The 27,131-nt window shown below is 59.3% G+C and overlaps 2 protein-coding genes across 3 annotated transcripts; both read right to left on the bottom strand.

The window, feature by feature from the left end:
• Nucleotides 1-463: 463 nt before the first annotated feature.
• Nucleotides 464-21,376, bottom strand: STARD3 (StAR related lipid transfer domain containing 3). 2 transcript variants are annotated; one of them, XM_049800595.1, is made up of 16 exons: nt 21,286-21,349; nt 18,201-18,371; nt 15,072-15,351; nt 12,051-12,128; nt 11,682-11,759; nt 11,537-11,590; nt 11,317-11,434; nt 10,111-10,209; nt 9,282-9,337; nt 8,342-8,434; nt 6,868-6,930; nt 5,694-5,789; nt 5,055-5,134; nt 4,548-4,652; nt 3,127-3,220; nt 464-1,259 (listed from the first exon to the last, which is right to left on the bottom strand). In XM_049800595.1, the coding sequence occupies exons 3-16, from the start codon at nt 15,285-15,287 to the stop codon at nt 1,155-1,157; spliced, it is 1,335 nt and encodes a 444-aa protein (XP_049656552.1). In that variant the 5' UTR covers nt 15,288-15,351; nt 18,201-18,371; nt 21,286-21,349; the 3' UTR covers nt 464-1,154. The 2 variants fall into 2 exon arrangements, with proteins under 2 accessions (XP_049656552.1, XP_049656553.1); XM_049800596.1 differs by lacking the exon at nt 18,201-18,371 and having other exon boundaries at nt 21,286-21,376.
• A 388-nt stretch (nt 21,377-21,764) lies between these two features.
• On the bottom strand, nt 21,765-26,396 carry PPP1R1B (protein phosphatase 1 regulatory inhibitor subunit 1B). Its single transcript, XM_049800610.1, has 9 exons — nt 26,237-26,396; nt 25,709-25,888; nt 24,668-24,728; nt 24,061-24,083; nt 23,495-23,570; nt 23,190-23,318; nt 22,643-22,711; nt 22,293-22,442; nt 21,765-22,204 (listed from the first exon to the last, which is right to left on the bottom strand). The coding sequence occupies exons 2-9, from the start codon at nt 25,787-25,789 to the stop codon at nt 22,116-22,118; spliced, it is 678 nt and encodes a 225-aa protein (XP_049656567.1). The 5' UTR covers nt 25,790-25,888; nt 26,237-26,396; the 3' UTR covers nt 21,765-22,115.
• Between the last annotated feature and the right edge of the window lie 735 nt (nt 26,397-27,131).

Below are 27,131 nucleotides of genomic sequence, written 5' to 3'. Positions count from 1 at the left end.
TGGGCAACAGTGATGCCCACGGCCAGTGGCCAAAGGAGCCTGGAGGACCCGTTCTTTAAGCAGGGGGGGGGGGACACACACACACATTGGGCTGGCCCCAGCCCCACGACTGCTCACGATCCAGCTGGGCCAGCGTTCCTCTTCGCTTTTATTCGCTCAGGTTACAAAGGGCACGTGGAAGACAAGGAGCTGCAAACAGTGGAAGGCTTTTAATTCTGACAGGTGCCGGCCAGAGGCGTCACCCCTCACAGGCGTGGGGGGCCGGTGTGGGGGGCAGAAAGCCCAGGGGGGCCTGGCGTGGGTGCTCCCCCCTCCCCGCAGCACTGCCGGCATCTGCCCCCGCGTGCGGGCGGCTTCGCGCTGTTTCCATTTATAGCGCAGAACACGGCACCGGCGCTCACAGGTAGAAAGAAGGCGCAGTCGCCCCCGCATCCCCCCCCCCCTCCCACCCCCCGCACCCCCTGAAAAGGATAAAAGTCTCCGCTTAAGGCAAATCACATTCTGCCTCCACCCGGAGCTGCAGGTTGGGGGTGGGGGGGGAGCTCAGCCAAGCCCCAGGGGGAAACTTGGGGAGCCCAAAGCACCAGAGAACAGCCCCAGAGGGGTCCCCTGCATGGACCCCCCATCCCCTCCTGCAGATAGCCAGGTGGGGGGCACAGCCCCCAGGGGGAACAACGGCCGTGAGCTGGGCACAAGCTGTGCCTTCACCCCCACACGCAGAGGGGCAGAGCCCGGCCCGGGGCTTCGGCTGGACAGATGGTGAAGGGACGGACCTGTGTCCTCACCGTAATGTGGCCTTCTCCTCCGGCCCCTCTTTCTCATCAAACTGGGGCAGTACAGGAGTCTGGGGGTCACAGATGAGCCCCCAACCCCTGTGTGAGGGGACGGGGGGAGGTCGGACCCAGAGGAGGGCAGGGCAGGGGTTTGGCACACAAAAGTCAGTGGTTTCAGGGCCCTGGTTAAGGGGAACCGTGGTGGCAGAAGGAACTGAGCAAGCCCCGGCCTCATCTCAGCGCTGTTAGTATGGGGCATCCTCCCTGGTGGGGGGGGGGTCACGGTGAGGGCCTGGGGGCCGCAGGGTCCTCTCCCGGCTGTCCCCCGGCTGCAGAGGAGAGAGGGCAGAGGACTGTCTGGCGAGGGCATGTCCCCGCTGCTCACGGCTTGCCGGAAAGCTCGCTGACCCGCTGGCGGAGGTGGAAGGCGAACTCAAACATGGTGGCAGCCAGGCTCTGGTGGATCAGGTAACGGGGCAGGCGACCCTGCGGGGAAAGCAGACGAGCACGGAGCTGTGAGTCAAGGCAGCACGGAGGAGGCATCGCTGGGTTCAGGGCTGGCCCCCATCCCGACCCAGCGGTGTCAGCCAGGGTTGAGGGATGCACGAGCACCGCAGCGGGGAGCTGCTGCTTTCAAGGAGCTTGCTCCGGGGGAGGAACTGAAACACGTTTTGATTTCTCTAAAAAGCCCTGCACGACTCAACCCCAACCGCCTCGGCCTGTGTTCTATTATGTGAGATGCATTAAAAAAAAAAAAATCTTTGCTTCTGCGGGGGAAGGGAGCTGAGGCAGGGCTGGGAGCAGTGCCGGGGGCTTGTGCAGGGTCCCAGGGCAGAGAAGGGGTCCCAGGTGAAGGCAGCTCAGGCAGGGTTGGCTTGCCAACTGTCCTGGGGGGTCAGGTAGGCACAGGAGGTCCCCCCTGCTTGGACTGGGGTGTTTCAGGAGGCAGAGACTTTTCCCTGGAGCAGATTTTCACTGCGACATGGGGGCAGGAGATTGTGAGACTGTTGGTCCAGGGGCCATTTCAGACACCTCCCTGAAACGAGCTCCGGGGCGAAGCTCCGTCACAGACAAACACATACACGTGTGTAATTCTCACCCTTCGTCGCAGGAAGGGATGAGCCATGTACTATAAATACTTCTTCAGGGCCAAAGGAAATAACAAGGCAGCACAGAAGAGGGGTCTGGGCACTAGCAGAGCCCTTCAGGAAGATGGTGGAAGCAGTTGACAGGCGGGTTATTAATAGCTCGGCCGCTACGGCATTTCTTCCAGCAGCGGAGGCAGGCAGTGGGCGAGCGCTCTCCGGCCCGGGAAGCACAAGGAACATCTTTCCTTTCTGAGCCCCATCTTGCACAACCAAGTGGGTTCGTTATCCCTCCCAACCCGCTCATTACAGAGGGGCGGAAGAGGCATCAGAGCCAGATCCGTGAAGGAAAACATCTCCAGCGCAAAGGGGCACGAAGCCACGCTCTGCTCTGCCCCTGCTTTTGCTGCCCAGGCAAGCGCTTCTGCAAATCCTTTCCAAAGCATTTCAGAAGGCAGGCAGGAGCTGATCTACTTCGTGGGGAGGGAGGGACGTGGGAGGGGAGGGGGCCGCGCAGCTTTGCAGCAGAGCGCTGATGAATGGAGCCTTTGTGCTCGCTGCTGCAGCGCCGTTACCACGTCAACCTTCAGCGGAGGAAGAAAACGGGCCAGCTCCGCTCCCCCCATCCGCCCGACCCCGGCTCCCTTCGTGCGCTGCCTTTTGTCTGGGCCACCAGCAAGGACTCGACATGCAGCTATGTAAATAGCTCCAGATCTGGGTCATCTCATACGGCCAAAGCGCCTTTCCCCAGGTGCGGACACAGTCCCACACACTCCAGGGGTGGCCGTGCTTGTACCAGGGTGTCTGGGAGCAGGGCACGCAGGGCCGAGTGGATCGCCCTTTCAGCAGGTTCCTGGGAACAGCCAGCAGCCAGACAACACTTCACATGCCCCACTATTTTCGGTTCTCAAAGAGGATAAAAATCTCCTCTCCCCCAGTCCTGCACACAGAGATGTGAAACTCCTAAGCAAGATCTCTGCCAGGTAAGGAAAAGCTTCCCCACCTCGCACTGGGGCAACTTCAGGGGGAAAGAGGGTGATTTTCAGGCAGCGTTTAACCTCCACCTGCAAAACTCAAGTCCCTTTAGGGCAGCCTTTGATAACAAGCCGCTTCCAGAAGCGGCCAGCGGGACTGCAGCCGCTGGAGCACAGAGCAGGTCCTCAGCACACAGCCTGTGCTACGCAGGGGATGCTGGAGCCTGCTGGTGAGCCCTGCTGGGGACAGGATATGGCCACAGCGCTCGTGCATCAGCAAAGAACTGGCTTTACCTTCAGGTCCGTGTTGAGAATCCAGATGAACGTGCAGACCCTGGGGTTGCTGGGACATTTCAGTACGATGAATCCTCCGGGCCCATTCTCACCCCTGTGGGGAACCAAGAGCACACAGTCAGAGCCGGGGCCGGATGAAAAGCTGTTCGCTAACGCTCTGGGGTGCACCGCACCGATCCTGCGCTAGCTCCTGCAGCAGCAGCCACCCCCTCCGCCTGGCAGCGAGGACTAGAGCCCAGCGGGGTAAGAGCAGATGCGCAGAGTGCCCGGGAAGGTATCTGCTTTGGCTGCAAGGCACACGAGCAAGCACGGCAAGGCAGGTTTCCCACAGGTGCCTTGGCAGCAGTGGTGCCAGGGCTGCCGCAGGGCTGCCGGCTGAGAAGCAGCCTCTGCCTCTGGACCGTGCCAGCCCAGCCGACACCGGCTCTTCACCATGGGGAGGTTTCCGAGGCACAGCGCTGTGGAAATGGGTGCAAACAAGAGGTCCCAGAAAAGCCAAGCGGCCAGGGAAACCCTGTGTAGTCAGGACAGGCTTGGCGGGGAGCCTTGTCACCACAGCCCCCAGATCCTTCTTCGCACCATCTGATCCGTCTCAGAGACGAGAGCTGTGCTCACACACAGAGCCCAAATACAGATTTCCCTTCCCTGTTCAGGAACACACTATTTTTGCTGCATACATTTGTAAAAAGATTTTTCTAGGCCCTGAAGTCCCTAGCTCTTAAATAGACTGAGGCAGCTATAACGGCTCTGAGTTAAAATGTCAATTACTGTAACCAGATTATTAGGAAAAACAAAGTCAGTGCGCGAAGTGGCACAGCTGGGCCCCAGGCACTGGAGCAGACAGTAACAAGGAGTCCTTGTTTGATGAGACTAACCCCGCCGAGATCTATCACCAGCCAGGCGAAGCTGTCCCTTCGGAAGGGGAGAGGCCAAAGACCTGCCGACACTTTGGGAGCCAGTCCATCCTGACGCAGCTTTTTTCACCCATGGGGCCATCTCTCAATGTCCACAGCCTTTAAAGTCAGTAAGTGACTGGCTTACAAGAAGCAAAAGGCATCTGAGAGGCTCAAAGCGAGCCACAGTCAGCTGTTTACTGCCCCTCAGAAATGGCAGCTGGCCCTGTTTGGGAATTAACTGTTACATAAACAGGATGCAGACCGGGTTGGGGTTTGTGCTGTTACTGGTCAGCACCTCCACTCCCCTGAGCTGGGAAACACCCAAGCAACACTAAACAGCACAGAGAGTTTCTTTAACAAAGGAAGAAGAACAAGGGAAGCAAGGTTTAGTTCCACAAATAGATTAGCTTCCTGCAAATGCTGCCAGAAAGACAGCAGGGTTTTCATTTAAGTGGCTCTTTGCCCTAAGCTTAAGCAAAGCGTGTGTGTCAGATACCAGCTAAAAAAATAGAACCTGCCTCTTACCTGACATACTTGGAGAGCGGAGGCTTCAGGCTGTGTGTGGTCGACATCCCTGAGGAAATGTACCTGTCTCTTCTTCTCTCGATCCGGCGCACATTCACAAAATCCCTATGCAAAGAAAGGGTGCTGACTGCTTTAAAATGTGCATGGGACTTTGAAGGAGCAGATCCTGCTCTCCGGACTGCTGGGAAAGGCTGTGGCAGAGGTATGTCAACATACAGACAAAGCACAGCACAGCACTTATCAGGGAGACCGACTGACTGACTGAGACAGCTTTTGAGCTCCGAGACTCCTGCCAGAAAGGTCTGGAGGAGACTTCAGGGGCTCCTTGCCTTTGGGAGCATTACCGGCACAGCCAGCCAGCCCTGCCTCATTGACACTGGGAGCTCCCAGCCAGTGAAGAGGGACAGAGCTGGGGCAGAATGCTCTCACTACAGTCCGATGCTTCTCTCCGCATTTTAGGAGGGTGTTTAGGGGCTCAGTACAAAACAGACAGCGGAATAAACTGACCTTGGGGAAACAACACCGCCTGCAGCCCCAGCTGCCACGTCGTACGAGACGATCGTGTTGTCTTCAACCCGCTGCAAGATCTGGGTGGGGAAGGGGGGAGAGGGAAAGAAGAGACATTTCTTCAGACTGTGCCTGCAGGTCCACACGCACCAACAGCTGGGCGATACGGACCTTCCCCTAAAACACCACCAGGATTCAAAGCAACCAGAGTGTCTTTAGCAGCTGATCTGAGGCTGAAGGGGACAAGCTCTTTGGCAGTGTGTGCACAGGTTTGTCTCCTGCTCTGGGACCGGTCCCTCTGCTTTTCCAGGGGGACACAGGCGTTGCCTCCACATCCCTGCCACACCAACAGCACAAAACGCCCAAACCCTACCAAGCAAAAGCAGGCTTGGCTCAGCCGCTGGCCCATCTCCCTGCCCACCTCATGGGCTTTTGGATGGGCACATGCATGCAGCTGGCTACCGCAGAGCATTCGGATCGTACGGATGAGCAGTGGAGATTTAACGCCTCAGTGACTCGGATCCAGCTAAGCTCCAGTAGGGCCTGGGCACCGCCGACAGCCGGTGTTGGACTGGGAAGCTCCAACTCTCCGCTCCAAGGAGCTCCTGTGATTAAGCCATCTTTGTCCGGCACGCTTACCTGGCAAGCTGCCACTGTTCTGTTCCACAGGATCATCTTCTCGGGCTGGAGAATAACCTCCTGGTAAACTGTTTCAGCAGAGCACTGCAGGAAAGCCTGAGGACAGAGCCAGAGCAGTTAGCCAGTCCCCTGCTCCACCTTGGCAAGATTATTTTTAAGAAACGCAGGGCAGATCACAAAGAACAACTGGGATAATACAGGACAGGAGCGGCGAGGCAGGCTTGGCTCAAGCACACGCAAAGCCAAGGCTGTCACCCCTCTGCCACAGTGCTCTCATTCCCAGGGGCCTGAAGGGCACACGCAGAGTTGGAGAGATCAGACCAGACCTCAGGTTTCGGCAGTACCTGAACCGCTGCCTGCCGAGGTCTGTGCTGGTGTAAGAGAGGGCAAGTGTCTGTCTGTAACACGGCGAGACAGACGGACCTCGGGGCTGACTCAGGCTGGCTCCTCTCCCACCCTCACCCCACTTTATCAGCAGTTCTGCTGTGCGCACGATTGCTTTGGGAAGTTGCTGAAAAGCTATTCTGAGCTCCGGCAAAGGCAACATTCATTTCTCCACATCCCCGTGGGACAGGGGATCTTTGGAGGCAAATGGTTAATGCAGTAAAGTGGGACCATCCAGCTTTTTCTCGCAAATACAGAGCTGCTCCATTGGCAGCTCCTGCCAGCGAGGCAACATATGCACTGGAACAAAGAAAAGCCACCGCAGCACCAATGCTTCATTAAAGCGTGGTTTACAGCCAAGCCACTCCAGCGAGAGGGCACAGAGCAAGGCACTTCCGAGCAGCTCTTCTCAATGCCAGGCAGCAGCAGACGCACACTCAGCCCTGGTCTTGCTGGCAATTAGTTCCAATTAGCCTCCTTCGTCAGATTAGTCCTAGATGCTGGGGTTGGAAGCGAGTCTTGCAGTCACCTGCTCCCACTTCTACCAGCAGAGACTGGGGCCCAGCATATTTGCTGGGGAGTTTGTCTGCCAGCCAAGGGGCTTTCCTGGAGAGATTCCCTAGAGCGTGCAGTGCAGTTCATCTGTCTCAAGCAAAGAGCGTGCTTTGCAGCCTGACCTGTCCTGCCAGGGCCAGGAGAGACCGTGAAAGCTGAGCCGTGGCTCCAAGCAGAGCAGTTGCTCTTCACCTGTACCACACAGACTAAGGAAGCGATCCAGGAAGTTTCTTACCTTTAAAATAAAGGTCTTGCCATGGAAAGGTATTTCAAAAGTGTAAACAACATCACCAAAGTCCTGCGCAAGAAATAATAAAGTTACATTTACGTTAGCAAAATAAATCGCTTCTATCTGGTTAAGGTCTGCAAACACTGTGGCTGCAGGAGTCATCCTGCCCTGTGTGTCATTCTGAAGGACCCTCTCCAGCCCTCAACCGTCCCCCCAGAAAAGGCAGCGACCCCAGCATGGGAACTGCACTGAGCACGTTTCAGATGCACATGCACAAATTTCCATAAACAAAACAATATCCAGAGCGGCAGCAGTGATGAGACAGAAAAAGAATCCGCCCCATGCCAGCCTGCAAACTCCACGTCAAGGTCAAATTCTCTTTGTAGCAAGCTACCAACACCAGGGTAAGAGAAAGGGGTTAGTTTGCCAACACTGCTGTTGTTACCTACATCTGAGAAGAGACTCCCTGGAGGGGTTAGGGATGGACAGATGATAACCTTTCATCATTAGCCCTGTGTTAAACTCTGATTAGTCTATTTAAATCCATCCCCCTTTGGATAAAGAAAACAATCTGCCCAGCTAGTTTGGCATCAGACAATGGATCACTTGACAGGGGAATTTTAAACACCAGATGAGACTGCAGTTTGCAGGACTCTCACCCCAATCACGCTGCGAGCCCACAAGCAGAAAGCAAGGTTGGTTTTAGCGGGCAGAGACACTGCCCCTTTTTCCCCACCCTTTGGAGAGAGAAAAGGAGCTCTAGGTACCCAGAAAACTACCATAGCTCAGCGAATGAACCAGGGCGGCGAGGAAAGAGGCAGGGCAGGGCCCACTTTGCTTTGTGTGCCTCCATGCTGCCTGAAGCAAGAGGTGCGACTTGCAGACCCCTTCGGCAAAGCCACATCTCCGATTTACACTCCAGCACCCACAAGGTCCCTGTCCTGGGGAAGGTGTGACACAAACAGCTTTGGGGCATGAGGAGTGTGCCCCACACTCCCCTGCTCCCACATGGACCAAAGCTGGCCAGAAAGGCCAGAACTCAGCTTGGCTTGGTCTCCCCAGGGTGCTCAGAGGCACCTTGCTGTGGAGCAAGGGCATAAGCTGCAGCAACGGGGCCCTCCAGCACCGCTGCAGGGCCAGCATGCCTCCACTCCTCCCCACGCCAGCGGCTGTGGCTCCTCATCCCGACGCCTACCAAAGGTGAGCTGTCCGCCCCTGCCCGCCTGCTGTCTAGAGGGAGGAGTGATGGGCTCTCTCCTGTCAAACAGGAAGGCAATTAAACGTCTAATTAAATAAGAGGGGATTTTACATTTAACTGAACTGGAATAGATTCCTAATTCAATCAGGTAATTGTAACGCTTGTTAATTTTTCATGTCGCAAGGAGGTTTCAAAAGCCTCATTTGTCCTCCCGTTTTTGCTAAGCCATCCGTGCTTTCTGCCGGCAGTGCTGCCCGGCAGGTGGGGCGGGGGGACACTTGCATTGTTTTTCTCGAACTTCCAGTTCTCCTCCTGGGCAAGGATTTGGTCCACAACATCCATTGCATCTTTGCCTTGTCGGACATACTCTTTCTCCTAGGAGAAAAGGGAGCATTTCATTAGCTGGGTTTGCAGAAAGCCTGAAGTGTGCATGCAAGGCTTGCTACCCCCCTCCCAGGGCTGGCAGAGGGAAAGGGGATATCTCCCATCACCACACTGCAGAAATCTCTTAATTTGGGTCACAGAGGCCTCATTTTGGAGCTCGAAGTCACGCTCCCCGCCCTGGCTTGTATCCACACACCAGCTGCGTCTACCAGTGAGTCTCCCGCCTTAACGTAAGGGTTTCCAGCAGGCAAAGGGCTATGGGATGCGCAGAGCTTCCTTCTGTGGAGGTGCCAGAACTGGGGCTGAAATGGCAGCAGAACCACTTGGAAAAGAGCACAAAGCAGCCTGTGCCCAGCCAGGCTTCAGGGAGGCAAAGGACCGCCCTGCGAGCCACAGTTCAGTGGGGAGGATTGAGGCGATCCCCTTCTTGGTATGTGACCGTATAACCAGAGATGGAAGAAGGAAGGGGAGAGAGGGACAGGCAGGAGACAGAGCCAGAATCACATCCCTGCAGGATGCTGCAGGGAAGAGTGCACAGTCCTGGGGAAGTGGGTTAATGGCGGGTGTTACCCTGAGGACCCCCCCGTCCCACAGCGGCCACGATGCCACCGGTCCTGGGGTACACAGGGAACAGCCTGGTGCCACGGGGCAGGCAGAGCTTCTCAGCCAAATGTCCCCAGAACAGGAGGCTGTGAAATGAGGGACAGCAGCCTGGTGCGCTCTACAGATACAGCACCCTGATGGGGCCATGGGATTGTCAGAGGCGCCCACAGCCTTGGATCAGCCTGAAGCCAACGGGCAGGGATAGCCAGCCTCAGGCCACGATGCCTCTGTTTACCTGAGCTGTCAATGCCTTCCTCCCTGCACCTTCCTCGTCCGACTCGTTGTCCGACCCTAGCAGGAGCAAGCACACAATGAACACCCAGTTGGTGAAGACCCCACTTGCACAATCTCCCTCGGACAGACAGCATCCAATCCCTGTGCCCTATCCAATGGGAAGGGCTGTCAGTGGGGATGACCCCGACACAGCCCAGACCCTGCCTTCCCGAATGCCTCTGCGCCGCAGCTGGCTGGCAGGCATTGCTCTGTTCTCCGGAAGGCTGAGCACGAACCGGGTGTCAGCTACACTGAGACAACTGATCCGGCTGACGTCTCCTCGCTCCCGAGCAGGGGAGGTCTCTGGAGCCGGCACGAGGCGGTGTCACAGGGCAGTGGCGTGCTGCCAGCTCTTATCCTCACCTGTTTGTGGCAACTCGCCCCCGTGCCCTCTTCCTGAGGGCAGCGCTTTTCAAGTACTTTAGCCGCAGCTAAGAGCATTTAAACCCAAGACCACAAAAAGCTCCAGTTTCCCACAGAGCTGAAGCCAGGTGCGTGGGGCTGAGTGTGACTCCGCTCTGCGGATGGCACAGAGACAGCATGGCCGTGCCTCCCCTGCCCAGGCACGGGCGCAGTGTGAGGAGAGAGGAGCCCGTTTTGCAGTGTCAGTTCTTGGAGGCCCTGCCACCCGCCACTGCCAAGGGCTGGGATAACGAGACAGAGCTCAGGGAGGAGGCGATCATGGAGGTGAGGAGACCCAGGAGGAATGCCATGAGGGGAACAAGCTTGGGAAAGGAGGCGGTCTGGCTGCCAGCGAGGTGATGGCAGAAGGGGAGGAGAGCACCTCTTACCTGCGAAGGACTCTGGCGGGGAGTAGAACTGCCCCTCGGAAAGGGCTCCGGGGTAGAGCAGGGGGCCGCGAGAGGCTGCAGCCTGGGCTGCCAGGTACCCTGCGAACCAAAGCACAAGGTTTTACCCACATGGCATCCAGCACTTCAACACCAAGGGGTCCTGGGGCCCCCAGCACATCCACTCCTACTCAAACACACTCCCAGCCACTTTATTCCAGATACGGCTGGTCTTTTCACACTGACACCAGCCAGCCCACAAGCTTTTCAGCTCCTATTGCCTCATCTTTTCTTTGAGACATTTTATCTGCATGGAGATCAATGGGCCCTTCTGCCTGTCAAATCCAAAGGCGATTAAGCATCTAATTAAATAAGAGCTTCCCCTGGAAGCAATTTGGAACCTGAGCCTAATCCAATAGAGGCATTAAACACTTGATCATTTTTCATCTTAAAGCCTCCTTGCAAGACCCAAACATCCTCTGGTGTTTTGCAGTCAGTCAGTGCATTTCTGATCAAGCCCCGCTTGACAAATACTCCTTCGTTTACTGCCATTTCCCCATCCTCTTTCGTCAGTTAAGCCTGGGAAAGCGACAAACTCCTTTTGCTGCTTTAGGGGTGGGCAGCCCTGCCAGTCCAGGCTGAGCACCCTCTCCCTAGAAGGACCCGTGGAAGTTAAAGGTGTCTGGCCCTTCAGGGTAGTTTGTAAAGCATTAGGTCAGACTCGATCTCCATTTAGTCTGACCTCAGCAACCAGATTTCACACACTGTAACTCAAGCCGCGCCCCTGTATTGTGTCTGTGACTGAAGCAATCCTCTCTGAAAGGTCTCCAGCCCAGATCCGAAGACAGATATCCAGAGACGGAGAGTCCAACAGTCCGCCTGGCATCTGTCCCATTGTTTCAAAACATTTTCTCCAATGTGGAGGTGAGCTCTGTTTCCAACACGTCTGGCTTCAGGATCCAGACATTGGGGAATCTGGCACATTTTTCTCCACTCAATTAAAAGATGCTTTTTATAATCTGGTATTTTCTTCCCCTGAAGGGACTTATATACCATAACAGAATTGAGTCAGGCACTTAGCGTCACAGCCAGCCTGGAGATCACTTCTCCATAAATGTCATATCTGTCAAGGTGCTGCCAAAGCAGCAGAAACCCCAGGCCTGGTAGCCTCATCTGCCAACTCCTACCAGAGAGGAGCAAAATACTCACATCGTTCCTCTTCTGCTTCCTGAGTTAGGACTTTAAAATCCAGGAACCAAGTCTCTAGCCAAGCAATGACAAACGAGACGATAGGAAGTAAATAGCCGAATGCCCCTTTGGTCAGAAGCTGTGCAGAAGAAAGCAGAAACCACAGGGAGTTTACACAAATGAGAAAACAGCAGCATCAGGTAATCATAAAGCAATCTCCTGTGAGCCCAAGGAAACCAACCTCGGAGAGGATGACCTTCACAATCAGGAAGGCACTGGATACCAATGTAGTGACCTGAAAAAACAAATTTAGGTATCTTAGATCCCTGCAAACTCTAGGCAGAGAGAGAAAACTAAAAACAGGAAAGCAAAAATTGCCTTCTTACCGCTATGACCCACCAGTGGCGCAGCTTTACGATTGCATAGGCCAGCAGCAACACAAAAAACCGAAAGAAAGCCAAGACCTTTAAAAACAAAAAGCCATCGACACTAGTCACTGCCCTTGTTCCTCTGCCAGGTGCTGGGAGGACACAGACATGGGCCAGCTCCCGAGGACCTCGCCACCTAGACAGATGGGGTCAAGGCTGCAACAGTATGGGCTGCGACCTGCCCAATTTCACTGAGCCAGGTGAGGGGCAGGGCTGCAGGGAGACCCCATTCACCCCCGGCACACGGACCCTCCCTGCTCAGCCTTTGGCCGCACCACCCCCAGCTCCAAAGCTGTTTCCTCACCTGCAGCAGTCTGGGATACTCACAAATATATCAAAGAAAGAGGTCTTAAAATTGTACTCGACGATTTCATTCTCCAAGTTCTTCTGAATGCCATCCTTGGTCTGAAGGGGAGACAGGAAACCAGAAAGCTATTGAGTGCACTGATAAGAAACTAATGGTAGAAAGAAGCCGGCCAAGCGATGACCGGAGGTTACCGCCAGGTCAGGTTATGCATCAGGCATACAAATGCCTGCCGCACGCACGACACAGGCTCATCTGCCAACGCAGGACCACGGGAGGATACGACAGCCCATTTCACCCTCGGTTTCACACCGAGGAGCGCGAGTCGGGTAGCCAGAGCTGGAGCAGCACGTAGGTACATTAAACACTTCTATGTGGGAGCTTTCTAACACCGAAAAGCAGCTCCTTTGACTTGGCACATCCAGTGCCACCAGATCACAACTCTCACAGCCTAATGCCCTTGGTCGAACAACACCTCCCACTTGTGCCCACTCCTTCGACGCGTGGCTTCAGGTGACAGACTTCAGCGGTACAGGAGAAGATGCAGAAGAAATGAAAAACCACAGGAAACTGCTTCTCTAGCACCTTCAGTAATGTGCTGAACAAAGCATCTCCCACAGCTGGACAACCAAAACATCTCCCCCATGAGGGCTCTCAGGGGTCACTCAGCAACCTGGGGGAAATTTAAGCTGCGATCGTTCTCGTTGTGCAAAGCACTGAGGGGTCCCCTCTCCTTTCCTCCAGGCCAGCTGGCTTCCCACGGCTCACAGCAGTGCTGAGCTGCCCTCCAGGAAATCTGACAGAGGAAGTCAACCAGCAGGTTCAAACATACTGGCAAAGGGGAAGAGGAAGGAAAGGAGGACAAGGGACATGCACAGACAGAGAGAGTCTGCAAGGAAATCCGAAAGAGGCAAAACCGCTTTCTGGGATATTGCACGGGAGCATGGAAAAAGCTTACAGAAGAGCTCTCTTGCCTCACCCTGAGACAATCTGTGCCTGACAGCCCTGGTACTTTTGACACCATAAATCCTGTTCTCGAGAGCCTGGAATCGCTGTTTATGAGGAAGCGGATGGCTCAGGTAACTGGAACAAATGCTTCACCTTTAGGCTATTGGTTTGAACGCAGCCCAGCTGGCCTGGAAGCTGGTATAGGCTGACAGCTGTTTGATGATCTGTGAGAAACAAGTTGGTGGATCTCAGGCCAGTTCTTGGCAGCCTGGTGTCCTGGCACCCTCTTGTCAGACAGTCCAAGGACAGAAGAGGCAGCCATCGGGAAGCGGTCCCTCTAGGTCAGGGCTGGTGCTTAATATTCAGGGAGAGGGGGGCAAAGCAGTTCTGCTCTATTGCTTTATCTGATCTGTGGCTACAGGACTTGTGCCAGCCAGCTTTGCTGAGCTGCCACGGAAAGCCTCTTCCCCACACCGTGACTCTGCTATGAGATGGTACAGGAGGAACGAGACACAGGGAAGGCTTTGGATTATGATTTCTGGGAGGTGTTTTCAGTTTAAATACAAGCCACTGCTGTGAAGAAGGAAGAAGAACCGTCTGAGGCAACTCTGTCTCCGAGAGCAGCAAGCTCACAGAATTACAGTTTGCAGGCAACAGACATTTAACGAGGGCCAATTTGCTCAGCTTATCTTGCAGTGAAGGAAACCGTTTGATAAAAAAAGCATTAGTCATGATATAAAATCGTTGCTCTTCATAACTAGGCAAATAAGCTGTCCTAATAGCTTTAAATATGCAGCATCTCGGCTCAGGGCCCAAATATCAGCAGTTAGTCACTCATTAATGGCTACCTGCAAGACCTACGCTCAGAATCACCCTGGTGACTGCGCTGGCAGATTATTTCCCTGGGGCTGGATATTTTGATTTGTAGACAGCACCTCTCCAGAGAGCCCAAAGAACAGGGACAAGAGCAGGAAGCTGGGGTCCAAGCCGGGCATGCAGGACACCATCGGCATTGCTGGAATGCTGGTCAAGAGATGTTTTTTCCTAGGCAGGGGGGAGCAGGGGTCTCTTCAGGCTCTTGACAGGGCACAGCCCACTGCAGCGGGTAGGGTGAGGGAGTTGCTGGCCGAGACAATCTGTTAAGTGCAGACACCCAGGAGATAAACAGGGCAGAGATAAGAGCCGCTAAGTGAGTGCAGGATCCAGTGCTGATAAATAAAGGCCAGACACCGGCAGGGCTGCATGCAGAAGCGCTGGGGGTCTATCTGTTCATCTTGCCTCTCTGCTCAGCTTGTTCCACAGGAGGACATGTAGTACCTGAAACCCACTGCCACCACGGCTGAAACCAGTTGGGACCAGTTCAGGAAAAATAAAACCAAAATGTAGCCCAGGGAATAACTTCAACCTGATGGGACTGAGGTAAATAAACTGGATTTCTGTGGTCATTGCAACAGTTGACACACTGAGCAAACGCAGCAGCCTGCACAGGTGTGACAGCCGCTTCTGAAAGGACCAAAACCCTCACGTTCCCCTTCGCTAGTCCCGTGTGTGGTGGAGCAGCATCTCTGGCTTTCAGAAGCTGAGATTAGTAGCAGTATGTTGGGACCAAAGCTCAAAGGCCCTTTTGTCTCTGCCCAACAGCTGGGTGGGTGAGAGGAGGGTCTGCACAGCCTACCCTGCTCCTCCGATGCTCTGAAAACAAGACACTGCAGCAAAGCTGGCAGCTGCTTGGCAAACACAGGGAGCAGCTTCACTTAAGGCAAGGGGAGCAGGAAAGAAATTTGGCCAACTGCTCAACCTGGCGATTCGACGGGCCCCAGATCTTGTTACACTACAACATAGAGCGCTACATGCGACGGTGTTAATGACCCTGGACAGCCACAACAGAGCCCAGTTTCAGGAAATGAGCTGGACTTTAGTTTACACTAACTGTGCAGCGGTTTCTCAGCCAGCGCAAACCAGCAGAGTGCTGGGAAGAACAAACAAAGACTTGGCCCAAGACTTATGAAACGGAGCAATTAATACAGAGGGAACTGAACTGAAACAGCACAACTTAAAAGGGCAAAGACTCCACGGATTTGCTTCCCCCAACTTACATTCAATTCGATTATCCACAACAAAGAGATGAAGAGCAGGTCGAAGGTGACGAAGAGGCAGAAGGTCCTCCTCACATCCGAGATGGCTTTCCTCTTCTCCGGAGAGAAGTAGCAATATGGGGAGAAGCCCTGACTCTGGGAGAACGAGGTGCTGATGGATGCTATGGCTGGGAGACTTCGTTCCAGGTCGTGCTGCAGGTCTGTCGGCTTGCTCATCCTTGGCCCAAGTGACTTGGGTCCTACGTCAATCGGGGCAACATCTGCCAAGTCAGTGAGTCACCTGTGGGGAGACACGAAGGGGACCCTCAGGCCTTGAGTGTCTGGATACCCCTTCTCCTCTCTCCCTCTAAAGGCAAATATTCCTATTACCAAATCAGATCCTGGCTGTTTTATGCAGTCCCAGAGGGAAAAGACTAATAGTGGCTTTTGGGCTGTCAAGGAGCCTCCCTCTCTGAAGTGAAGACATCATGGGCTCACGCCAGGGGCTGCCCCATCTCACCCTGGCACCCCAGTTCACCAGCACAGGCAGAGACCTTCCTTCCCTCTTGCTCACTGCAGGGAAGGAGGAATTGGCTGTGAAAGGCTCAGAGGTGCAGGGGGTCTGCAGAGTCACCAGCAAGTGTCACTGGGACCCAGAGGCAGCCACCCAGAACACGCTCGCAGCACGGCGAGCCAAGCTGGCAGCTACAGCCAGCGGCCAGAGCGGCAGATGGCAAACCCCACAGAGATGCCGCGGCAGCAGGAAAAGGGGCCTCAAGGTGTTTCCGTGGAGGCCCATGATCCAAAAGGGAGCTGTCCCTGGGATCCCGGAGCCACCTCAAGCTACAGCAGCCTCCTCTGCAGGGACGGATGCAAAGCTCCCAGGGGCTCGACATTTTGCAAAAGGCAAACCGCAAAGCCTCAGGAGTCGGTGATCCCATCCTGCACAGCCAAGAAGGAGCCTGCTCACTTCAGGAGTGGGACACTGGGTCTCATGCCCGACTCTGGACAAGTGAAGCAGCAGGAAGGCAGCAGGGGAAAGCGCTGCTCTCTGTCCCAGCCGCAGCGGCTGGCAGTGCCGGGCACACAACCCCAGCACGAGTGAGGTGTTGAGATCTGAAGGCTGTTTTCACGCAGCCCGTGCCAACCATTGTATTAAAATTTTTCCTCTCCGTCAGCAAGGCACAAGGAGGCCACTATGTTAATGGACCGTGCAACTAAGCACACGCTGAAGACAAACAAGGAAAGAGGATGCCAAAACAGGTCAGGCCAGGGATCTGTCAGTCCCCAGCCCTGCCACCTCCGAGTCACCCACAGCAAAGGCACAGCTACAAACTCCTCCTCTGCAAAATACTCCTGCTCAGGGACATTTTGCCTCCAAAAGAACAGATTCTTTGCAGCATTCGCTACTACCCCAGCAGTTCTGCATCCTCCAGGATCTGAGTGAGCTTTGTTTGTCTATAACAGATCACACCTGCAACAACCAAGAGGCTGCAGCCACACAACATCCGAGGAAAAATGCTCAGAGACAGCGCCCAGGCCTGCAGGAAGGGGCAATCCACGGCGCAGGCGAAGCCAGGGGTGCTGCTGAGCCCCACTGTAAGCTAGAGCAACTGCAAGAGCTGAGCACAGCCTGATTTTGGGCAATTTTGGGTCCCTGTGCCAGCAGCTTCTGTGTCCCAGCCCCCAGGGAGCGCCAGGGCTGGAAAAGGAACAAAGCTGGACTCCTGTCAAGTTCCCGCTAGTCTCTCTCAGAGGCACTTCAGAAGGAGCTGGAAGACTTGTCACTTTGGATCAGCCGCAACGACCACGGCCCTTCGCTGCTCCAAGCGAGGGGCCCATCTCAAACTGAGAAAAGTTAAAGACATCTGTGAGCGCTAAATAATACATCACCTCATGCACGGGCTGCCTCCTCCTCTACGGCGGGTGTCGCCGCCTCTTTCCCTCAAACACCACTTTGCACTTAGGCAGCCCCCCCACCCCCACCCCCCGCCCCGCAACTTTCACAGCGCTTTAAAATCACCTTGCAAGACTTGCCAGCTCCACACCCCCCAACACCAAGGCAGCGCTGGGGCTACTCTGCGGTGCCAGGGACGCGGCAGAGCATGGGGAGACAGCAGAGCATGGCAGCGGGTGTGAGCCCTCATGCAGCTCAGCCAACCTAAACCTACCTGTGATTAAAACCCAGCCTTCCCGGTAAGGTTTAACACTGCTTCAGAAGCACACCCATCCCAAACCAACCGGCAATAACCAACTTCTGGGGAAGAACCGGCGAAAAGGGCTTTACCTTTGGAGCAGCATGGGACAGAGCAGGGGTTGGCAGAAATATTTTAAGCCCAGATGAAACCCCCCCCAGCTGGGACTGCTCCCTCAGGCAGGAGAAAGCTTAGAGCAGAAAGAGCAGGGGCTGGATCTGAGCACGTATAAATGTGCCTTTTTCTGGGTGACAGATAAATTATTGAGCGCCCCGGTGTTGTATTATGCATTCAGACATCCTCCGCAGCCTGCACCGCACCGGCTGCCGAGCTGCGAGCCGCTTTCGGGGGCTCTTGAGCAGCGCAGCTCCGACAGCCAACACAACAGGCTGGGGAAGCGCGAGTGGCACACGCTGCCCGGAGGGACACCCTGGGTGACACTAACACAGTCCGAAGGGGCACCCGCACTGGGGATCCAAAGGGCTCTTGAGACTCTGAGGAACGATTTTGTTTCTTTTTTCTGGTGAGACCTCCTGTTTTGAGGATGAAGTGGGAGGTGGTGAGAGGGGCTGCAGGGATGAGAGGCGATGCCACCATTGGTAGCAAGCCCGTGAATCCCAGCGGGAAGCAAACGCAGAGGAGAGGCGGCCGGTGAAATCCTGAGACAACATCAAGCACTAATACCCAGCGAGCGCTGCCACAGACGTCCACACGGCAAAACACCAGCAGCCCAGCCCAGCATCAACAGGACACTGGGCCCCAAAACGGACCCAGGACCTGCGCCAAGGCACATCCTGTCCCTGTCAAAGGCCAGAGCAGCCCCTGCAAAGCTCCAGTGTCAGCCCCTCTCCAGTGTCACCCCCTCCCCAGCATCACCCCCTTCCACTCTCAGCTTTTAGATTCAAATCACAAGCTTTTCATTAGCACGCGTTTGCATGTTAATGACATGTCTTACAGTAAGAAGCCTTTCCATCTTGTGACATTGCTTCTCCTTTCCTCCTGCGCCCCCGACTTCCTATTAATGTGTCTTCTCAGCTCACATGACGACTTCAACAGCTAATTCTCATGTCACCTCTTCTGAGAGTTACAGCCTTTGCACCAAACACTGCACCAGGAGAGAAAACACCTGGAGAGCGAGAGGGACCAAGCCTTTTAGAGACACCAACTACGTGTGTTTCACCAGACACTAACACACTTCCGAGCTTCCTAGCAGGAAGAGATGCCTTTAAAACAAAAAAAGGTAAATATTAAATTAGACACTAAACCTCGCTCCAAAAAAACCCATGAAGTGATCCAACATCTTCAGCAAACCACTAGACAGGCCCTGTCACATTTGCGGTCAGGTCCCCACAGGGCCAAGGTTGTTTGGTTTTCGAGCACCCCCACATGCTGCTGTGATCCCACAGCAGGGGCACGGTGTGGAGCTCCGCAGCGAGCTGTCCTCGCTCCAATTTGTAGCTTTCCCTAAAGCACCTTCCAGGGTTAATCTGAGCCCATGTCTATGTTCAGAAAGGTCACCCTGCCGGGCACGTTACATGCTGGCACCCACCAGCGCCAGTGCCACAAGTGACAGTGACCAGAGGCAGCAGACTGACAGGCAATGGCCATGGTAAAGCAGAATGATGAGGAGGATCAGAGCTGTGGCTTTGGTCTGTCCATGAACAGCCACTTGTCCAAAAGGCCAGGAGCTGCTGCTGCCCAAGTTCAGCATCCGAGCGTGCACAAAATGCAGGCACAGAGACTCCTGGGGAGCTTGTCCCCTCCCCAGCATCGTGGGCAGGAATGGGGAAACTCAGAGGGCTGCGTGAACAATGCATTTCCCCAGAGCCAGCACTGCAGCCCGGCCACCGGCTGGTTTTGCTCCCAATCCCTTTGCCCCCATCCTTCCCCTGTGAGCCCTGCCCTGGGGAGCCCGAAGAAGCAGGTTCCTGGCGTGGCAGCCCCTCAGTACCCAGTGTGCCAAGGGCAGGAGCGGCTCAGCCGCACGCTTGCTGGGTCCTGGGGAGCAGGCAGCGCTCAGCCGTTGCTTCTCCGAGCCGCTCTCTTGCTCCTGCATGATGCATCAGGGCCTGCAACCACCTCTGGAAGTGCCATGGAACCACGCAGCATCCCACATTTCTCCCCAACCCCGTGTGTTGGCTCAGTTGAGCTGCTGCCCACCAAAGGCCAAGCCGGCCCCGGGGCCAGGTCCTGCCTCTCTTGCAGGCAAAGGCGTCCCCACAGCTGGCCCACGGCTCATCACAGCACAGCCAGGCCGGGTGCTGCCTCCCCACAGCTGACCCCTCTCTACGCCCACCTTGGAGCCGCAGGCCCCCCCAACCCACACCCCCACCCCACGCAACTTCCTCGTTAGCACTTTGCACCATCACGCTCATTTTCAGAAGGCTTTGGTGGCAGCATGGTTGCCTGAACTCCCAGTTGGCACCAGCTGAGACTTGGGGACCAGCCCCTCTCCTGTTCCTGCCACCCCCCAGGGTGCCCTTGGTGGGTGCTGGCCCCCCACCCCGGCTCAAAAAGGCAGCAAGAGGCACAGCCTGCCTGAACATTCGGGAGGGCTCCTGCCCCCAGGACCCCGCTAACAGCACCCGATGTCCCCCCATGCTGTGACCGAAACCCCAGCCACCTCTCGCCCCAGTCCCGCACAGCCACTGTCGGCTTCCATGACGCAGAGCAGGACATTAAACGCTCGGGACGGCGCAGGTTTACAGCCAGAGAGAGGCTTCACGCTGCTGTTACTGCAGCAAAAGAAGGGTCTCTGAGGGCTGGTGGGGGGCAGCAATGGGGGCCACCAGCCTTGCAGCACCGTGCTCCACGGACCCTTGTCCTTCCTCACACCTCAGCTCCGTGCTCGGTCCCTCGTGGGAGGGGGATAAAGTTCAGGGTCTTTATGGAGACCACGGACCTGAGGCGGTGAGGAGGTGTCCGTGATAATGGCACAAGCCAACCGCTAGCATGAACCTCTAAACCCAGAGCTGCCTGGCAGCCCCCCTAAGCCATCAAGGGATGCGAACGATGCCGTTTTCTGAGCATCAGGTTCACCACAGGATATTCCAGATGGAGCCATTCAGTTCAAGGTTTGCCAAGGAACTGAAGGGAGAGCAGCGCTGGGACCCCCGACAGCCCCTCTGCCCCCCCCCAGTGAGCCCCTCCACAGTCCCGTCCTCGGGCAGGAGCCGGTTCCTCCTCCCCAAAGAAGCCGCAAGGTCTCCTGAGCCCACACCTGGAAAAGCACCCCGAGATCGGTACCTGGAGAGGAGTGGCTTTATTACTGCCATTAGACAGGGGCAAAGATTTTATCTGCCCGTTATCTCTGCTGCTGTCAGCTCCTAGTCGCTGTTCCTTCTCCGTTCAGAGCTGTCACCGCAGCCCGGAGGTCCCCGCTCACCCCCCAAGCCCCCCTCCCCCCCGGTGCCCGGGCATGGAGCAGCTTTAAACACCGGGGTGACGGTGGGGGTCTGCGTGAAGATGGCTTCGGGAAGATGCGACTGGGATCAGCCGCTGCTCCTGCCCCCGGGCCCGGGCGGGGAAGCCCCGCAGCCTCAGGGAGGGCTGCCGGGGAGAGCCGGTGCCCCGGTTCCCGCCGGTGAATCCGAGGGGCAGAGGGCACGACGGGCATCCCCCACCCACCCGCGGCCCACCCGCGGCCTCCCTGGGGAAGATGCCCTCGGGGGATCCCGCACCACGGGACAACCGGGGCTCTCCGGGTCCAGAGTCTCCGGGGAGCCGGTAACGGGACCGAACCCCAGACTCCCGGTAACTGCCCCCCAGGACTGAACGCAGAACCCCCAAGGGACAGCGTGTGTGTGTGGTCGTCGTCGTCCCCCCCCCAACCCCGGCGGCCGCACTCCCGGGGCCGGGAACGGCACCAAGGCCCCGCCGGCCCTGTCTCCTCCGGGACCCCGCATCCCACCGGGGGCCGAGGAACCGGGGCCCGCCGCCCGCGCACAGCGCGGAACCGCCCGCCCTGGGGAGCGGGAATGGGTCACCCCCGAGACCCCGGTCCCCGCCGTCCACTCCCCGGTCCCCGCCGCCCGCGGTACCTGCCGCTGCCCGGTGCCGGTCCCCGCCGGAAGCAGACCCCGCCGCGAAACCGCTTCCGGCCCCGCGCGCAGCCCCGCCGCTACCTCTGACCCCGGAAATGAAACGCCAGAGCGAGGCTGCGCCAACGAGTCGGCGGGGAGGGGGCGGAGGGGCCCAACACGGGGTGGGAGGGGGGGGAGGAGGGAGAGACCATTCCTCACCGGAGGGGAGGGGGGTTGGGGGTGCAAATGGGGCTGGGAGGGACCATTCCCCTCGGCGGCGGGGGGGGTGTCCGTGGGGCACCTGGCTCTGACCCCACAGCTCTGCCCCACAGCTCTCGCCCCCCCCCAGATGCCCAGACCCCCCCCAGGCTGTCACCCCCACAGACACGGGGGTCAGCACCCCCTTTACCCCCCCCACGGCCGCAGCCCCCCCCCCCCCCCCCCAAGCAGGCTCCAGCCTTTCTGTACAGCCATTTATTGCGGGTGGGGGGCTCTGCTCCATGGTGGGGGGGGATCCAGACCCCACCAGCACCGGGGGGGGGTCCCGGCCCCGGTAGCCGAGGTGGGGGGGGGGCTCGGGGCCTCACCATCCCCTCCTGGGGACGGGACCCCCCCCAGCACCGAAGCGGGGCAAGGGCGGCCGTGGCCATGCAGGGTGGGGGGGCCTGGCATGGCGTGGCACGGCGTGGCACGGCACACGAAGCGCAGGCAGGGCAGGCAGCGGGCGAAGGGGGGCAGCCGGGATGAGGACGTGGAGTTGGGGTTTTTTTTTGGGGGGGGGGCAGAGGTGAAGCTCCTGATGTGGCCAGGGCACGGGGAGGGGGGGCAACTGGGATGGCCGGTGGCGGCTAACTGGTGCCCAGCGGGAAGGTGGGCGAGTGGCGCTCGGTGCCGATGGGACGCGAGGGAACCTCCGCGAAGCCGACGTGTCGCCGCTCTGGGGATGGAAAAACGGTGGGGTCAGGCGTGGGGTCCCACCGGCACCGGAACCACCGGGGAATGTGGGAGGACGATGCCCGGCGTACCCCCGGTGCCGCCGTCCTCCTGCTCCCGTCCCGGCTCCTCCTCGTCACCCTCCAGTCCCTCGGGGTCCTCGGGGATCTCCGACACCGTCAGCGACTTCAGGTCCTGCCCGCGCTCCTCTATGCCGCCGGCGAAGGACACCTTCTGCCCGCCTGCGGGCAACGAGGCCGGTGGCCCCCGGGGACCCCCCAGCTCCGGGGTGACCCCGCTGCCTGCGCCCCGGCCCTGGGCAGCATGGGGGGGGACACAGGATCCCGAGCCCCGGCACCCACCCAGCATCCCTGGGCAAGGGGGCCGCAGCGGGCGGGTGGGCAGCCATGTCCCCCCACCGTCGCCATCCCCATCCCGTTACCTTTCCGTTTGTGCGCCTTGGGGCCGGCGGGGAAGAAGCTCCGCTCGGCTCTGGCCTGACTTCCCGGGGCTTCTCAGGCGGGCGGCGATGAACCGGGGGCAGAGGAAGGCACGCGTGGCACCGGAGCACCGCCGGAGCCGGCAACGGCCACGTCAGCCGAGCAGCCGGGGGTCCGGCTGGCATCAGCGCGGCACCGGTGGGGGACAGAGATGCTGCCCGGCAGGGGGACATGGTGGCCCCCGTGGGCCCTGCCCAGCCCAGGGCGAGCGGGCAGCGGGTCCAGGCAGCACCGCCAGCAGCCAGCCTGTGTCCCCTGGGGGCACCTACCCTGTCACTGAGGGACGGTGGCACCCATCTCTGCACCCCTGGGCTCCGGCAGCCCTGTCCCCATGTCCCTGCATCCCCTGGGCTCCGGCAGCCCTGTCCCCACGTCCCCGCATCCCCTGGGCTCCGGCAGCCCTGTCCCTGTGTCCCCTGGGCTCTGGCAGCTCCGGCCCCATCTCCCCACACTCTTCCTCCCTGGCTCCAGCAGCCCCGTCCCCCTCACCAGGTTCGAGGGCACTGTCGGGGTCACAGGCGTGGGCCAGTTCGTGCTCCCCGTCATCGGCCTCCCCGTCGGAGCTGTCACCCCCGGCCAGGCCACTCTCCAGGTGGGACTGCACGATGCGCTGCACCGCTGGGAAGGTGCCGGCGTCAGGACCCCGACTCCGGGCACTGGGAGCACTGGGGTTTCCCCACGGGACCACACGGCACCAGGAGAGACGTGGGGGTCCAGCCTACCCGGGTGCCCCCAGCCCACCGCACACAGCCCCCGTGCCTCAGTTTCCCCGTTTAGACGGCGCCAGCCAGTACCTTTGAGCGAGGGCGGCGTGTAGGCACACGGGTTGGTCCTCTTTGGTTTAAGCAGGCAGCCCTCGCCGGAGGTGCGCTGTGGGATGGAACGGCATTGGGGACAGGGTCCCCGGTGTCCCCCCACGCCAGGGCTCACCGCAGCCCCGGGGGACCCTGACACCCCATGGGAAGGTGGGTGCTGTGACGGGGTGGGGGGGGAGTCTCACGATGGGGACCCCGGGATGAGGATGCTGCGATGGGGGTCCCACAATGGGGACCCATGGCTGACCCCTCCCCGAGGACAAGGACCCCGCCACGGGGATCTGGCGTTGGGGACCCTGGGGTGGCGTCCCCGTGATGGTCACGAGGCGGTTTGCGCTGCGGCCAAACCCCACAGCCTGTCTTAGCTCCGTGTCCCCGTCCCCGCAGTGCCGGCGCCGTGCCGGGCAGGGAACCGATAAGCGCCGGAGCCAGGCCGGGACGGGGCGGCAGGCACCTGGGCTGGGCCCCGATAACACCCCCCCGGCACTGGGGGAGCCGTGGGACGGGGGAGTGGGCCTGCCCCGGGGGTCCCGGCACCCACTCACCTGGTAGGGCAGGGACTCGTCCTCTGGGTTGGCAGCGCCGGGGAGAGAAGGGTGAGCGGGACGGGGGCTGCCGGCACCCAACGGAGCCGGGCAGGTCCCTGCCCACCCCTGGACCCCCACTCCAGGGGGTTACCCTGCCTGCCAGGGAGCTGCCACCATGTCCTGTCCCACCACCATGCTCCGTCCCTGCTACCCCATCCTGTATGTGACACCCTGTTCCCTCTCTGCCAGCACGTCCCATTCCACATATCCCATACCATAGGTGACACTGCATCCCATCCCTGCCACCGTGTCCCATCCCTGCCACCGTGTCCCATCTCTGCCACCAAGTGCCACTGCGGACATCCCATACTGTACATGACACTGCATCCCATCCCACTACCGTGTCCCATCCCTGCCACCAAGTCCCATCGTGGGCATCCCATACCATACATGACACCGTGTCCCATCCCTGCCACCGCATCCCATCCCTGCCACCCCATCTTATCAGTGACACCATGTTCCAACCCTGCCACCACCTCCCATCCCTGGACCACGTCCCCTGCCACCACATCCATCCCTGTCCCGTGTCCCAGCCCCAGCCGGTGCCGGTCCCTGCCCCCCTTACCTGGGGAAGAGTGTTCGGAGAGCTGGAAGAGCATGGCCGGCGTGGGCCTCCGCCGGCGGATCTGGGGCACAGCGGGGTGTCACCGGCCGGGGACACCTGGGGTCCCCTGTCCCCTGCCCTGCGCCCCAGGGCCGAGGCCCCGTGCACGTGCCTGCACGCGTGTAAGCATGTGTATGCGTGTGAGCGTGGGTGCGAGCAGGGAGTGTGCGGGGCCGTGCACCCACCCGGCACAGGGGGGGAGCACCCAGCCCGGGACCGCCAGCGGGGAGCAGGGGACAGGGGCACCCAGCTGTGGCCAGAGCGGGGGTCCCTGGGTTGGGGGTCCCCACTGAGCCACCACTGTGAAAGGCACAGAGCCCCACAGAGGGGCCACAGCCCCCTCCCAGGGTCCCCACAACATCCCCGGTCCCTCCCAGCCCCGCAACGTCCCCAACTCCTGCCCAGCCCCTCCGCGGGGGCTCTGGGTCCGGTGTGTGCTGGGGATGTCCGGGGACAACTGGCTGGGGGTGACTGCACTGTCCCCCAGTTTGTCCTGTCCTCTCTGTCCCATCCCTTCTTTGCCGTCCCATCCCTGTCCTCATCCTCTCCCCTCCATCCCATGCCTTCCCTTCTCTCCTGTCCCATCCCTGTCCCTGTTCCCCTGCACAACTCTTCCCTCTGCGGGACCGCAGCTCGTGCAGGAACCTTGGAGCTCTCTCGTCCCGTCCCCGTCTCTCCCCCATCCCATCCTGTGCCCCCCATCCTGTCCTGTCCTGTCCCATGCCGTCCCCTCCAATCCCCCTTGTCCTCCTCTCCCAGTTCCATGCCGTCCCTCCTGTCCCCTCTGTCCCCTTCATCCCCCATCCTGTCCCCTCCGATCCCCCTTATCCAGCTCTCCCGGTTGCATCCCATCCCTCCTGTCCCACTCTGTCCCCATTCCTCCCACAGGACCCAGCTCATACCAGCACCTCGGGGGTCTTCCATCCACCCCATCCCTCCCGGTCACACCGGGGCGACGAGGGACCCCCCGGCGTGACCCCGTACCCCGATATCCACCCTCACCATCTCAACGGCGCGGGGGTCCAGCTGGCTGGGGGGTGCCGGCACGGAGAACTGGATCTTCTTGCGATCCTTGGGGTCCATGGCCTCGACCGCGCGTCACCGCTGCTGTCGGAGCAGGGGGGTCTCCGCCGCCGGTGCCGAGCAGAGTTCGGTAGCACCCGGGGCTCGGTACGGCGAGGACTGAGAGCAGCGGGAGGTGGGGAAGGCAGAGCCGGTGAGGAGGAGGAGGAGGAGGAGGAAGGAGAGGGAGGGAGGACACGTCTCCTACCAGGCGCTGAATTATTCATTCCCCCGGGCAGGGGGGCTGAGGCCGAGGTAATGAGCCCTTGGGGAGCCCCTGAGGGGGTTCAGCCAACCCGTGGGGGGCCCTTAACCCCTTCCCTGCCAGGCAGGTGTCCCCTGACAGCGGTGGCCAGTCAGGACAGGACGGGACAGGGATGGGAACTCCACATGAGTCCCCATCCCTTGTGCCTCAGTTTCCCCGCAGAGCCGCGGGCTGGGGGGGGGCAGGGGCACGGCCACTCTCACCTTTGGGCGGGTAGCGGGAAAATCCCCTCGGCTGCTCTGTGCCACCGCTCAGGCAGGGACGGGATCCCCCAGGGGATATGGCCAGGGGACATCTGTGGGGACACATCCCATCGCCTGTGTGCCAGGGCTTCCCCGCTGCCACCAGCCGCAGCCCGCAGGATGCCGGGATGTGCCAGAGGCAGGGGACTGTGCCGTGTCCGGGACTGTGCCCAGCTGCCCTGGCTCTGCCCCGGCTCTCGGCGGTTTTCCCGGTGGAAAATTCCACCAAACCCAAAGTTTCCCCCCGGGAAAACAGAGGCTTGCCCCCCCGTCCCCGTCCCCGGCACAGCCTCCAGCCCAGGCACCGCTGCTCGGCGCTGCATGTGCCGGGCTCTGCCGTGGCCCTGCCGGGAGGGACCTGGGCATCGAGGGCACCTCTCCCGGCCCCGCTGGGGGAGCACAGCCGGGGGGTCCCCATGCAAGGGGACAGCGGGGTCACCAGCAGCCAGAGCGGTGGTGCCCATCCCCTCGTGGGGTGTCCTGGTCAGGGGACGGGGACGGGGCGGTGTTGGTGGCGTTGGCGCTGAGGAAGCCGCCTCTGAGGAGGAACGAGGAAGGGGGAGCCGGGAGCTGGCTCCGGCCCCCGGATCTCCCGGTGCTCCAACGGCTGCGGGTGGCCGCGGGCCAGCAGCCGTCGCTCCAGCAAAATATTTACCCGAGTGGCACCGTGCCATGGACCAGCCTCCCACCCGCCCGGCCCTGCGCGGCAAAGCACGGCAAAGCCCAGCTCTGCGCGGCAAAGCTCGGCTCTTGCAAGGCAAAGCGTGGCAAAGCCGGGCTCTGGGTGGCCGAACTCGGCCCCGTGGCACAGCGCAGCCCCACGCGGCAGTGCCCACCCCGGGTGGGGACAGCCCAG

The sequence above is a fragment of the Accipiter gentilis genome, chromosome 5 (genome assembly GCF_929443795.1).
Source record: "Accipiter gentilis chromosome 5, bAccGen1.1, whole genome shotgun sequence".
In the NCBI taxonomy this organism is placed as follows: Eukaryota; Metazoa; Chordata; class Aves; order Accipitriformes; family Accipitridae; genus Astur; species Astur gentilis.
Note: the sequence above shows the minus strand (reverse complement) of the source record. Positions and strands in the feature narration are given on the sequence as shown.

What these genes read in the sequence shown, in the direction of transcription:
- STARD3 (XM_049800596.1), bottom strand. Translation starts at nt 15,287, where the DNA reads ATGAGCAAGCCGACAGACCTGCAGCACGACCTGGAACGAAGTCTCCCA. An exon ending in TGAAGGTCATCCTCTCCGAG is followed by an intron (nt 11,435 to 11,536) that starts GTTGGTTTCCTT and finishes TCTTCTGCACAG; the next exon opens with CTTCTGACCAAAGGGGCATT. An exon ending in GGAAGGCATTGACAGCTCAG is followed by an intron (nt 8,435 to 9,281) that starts GTAAACAGAGGC and finishes CTTTTCTCCTAG; the next exon opens with GAGAAAGAGTATGTCCGACA.
- PPP1R1B (XM_049800610.1), bottom strand. Translation starts at nt 25,789, where the DNA reads ATGGACCCCAAGGATCGCAAGAAGATCCAGTTCTCCGTGCCGGCACCC. An exon ending in ACGAGTCCCTGCCCTACCAG is followed by an intron (nt 23,571 to 24,060) that starts GTGAGTGGGTGC and finishes TCCATCCCACAG; the next exon opens with CGCACCTCCGGCGAGGGCTG. An exon ending in CAAGGCGCACAAACGGAAAG is followed by an intron (nt 22,443 to 22,642) that starts GTAACGGGATGG and finishes CGTTGCCCGCAG; the next exon opens with GCGGGCAGAAGGTGTCCTTC.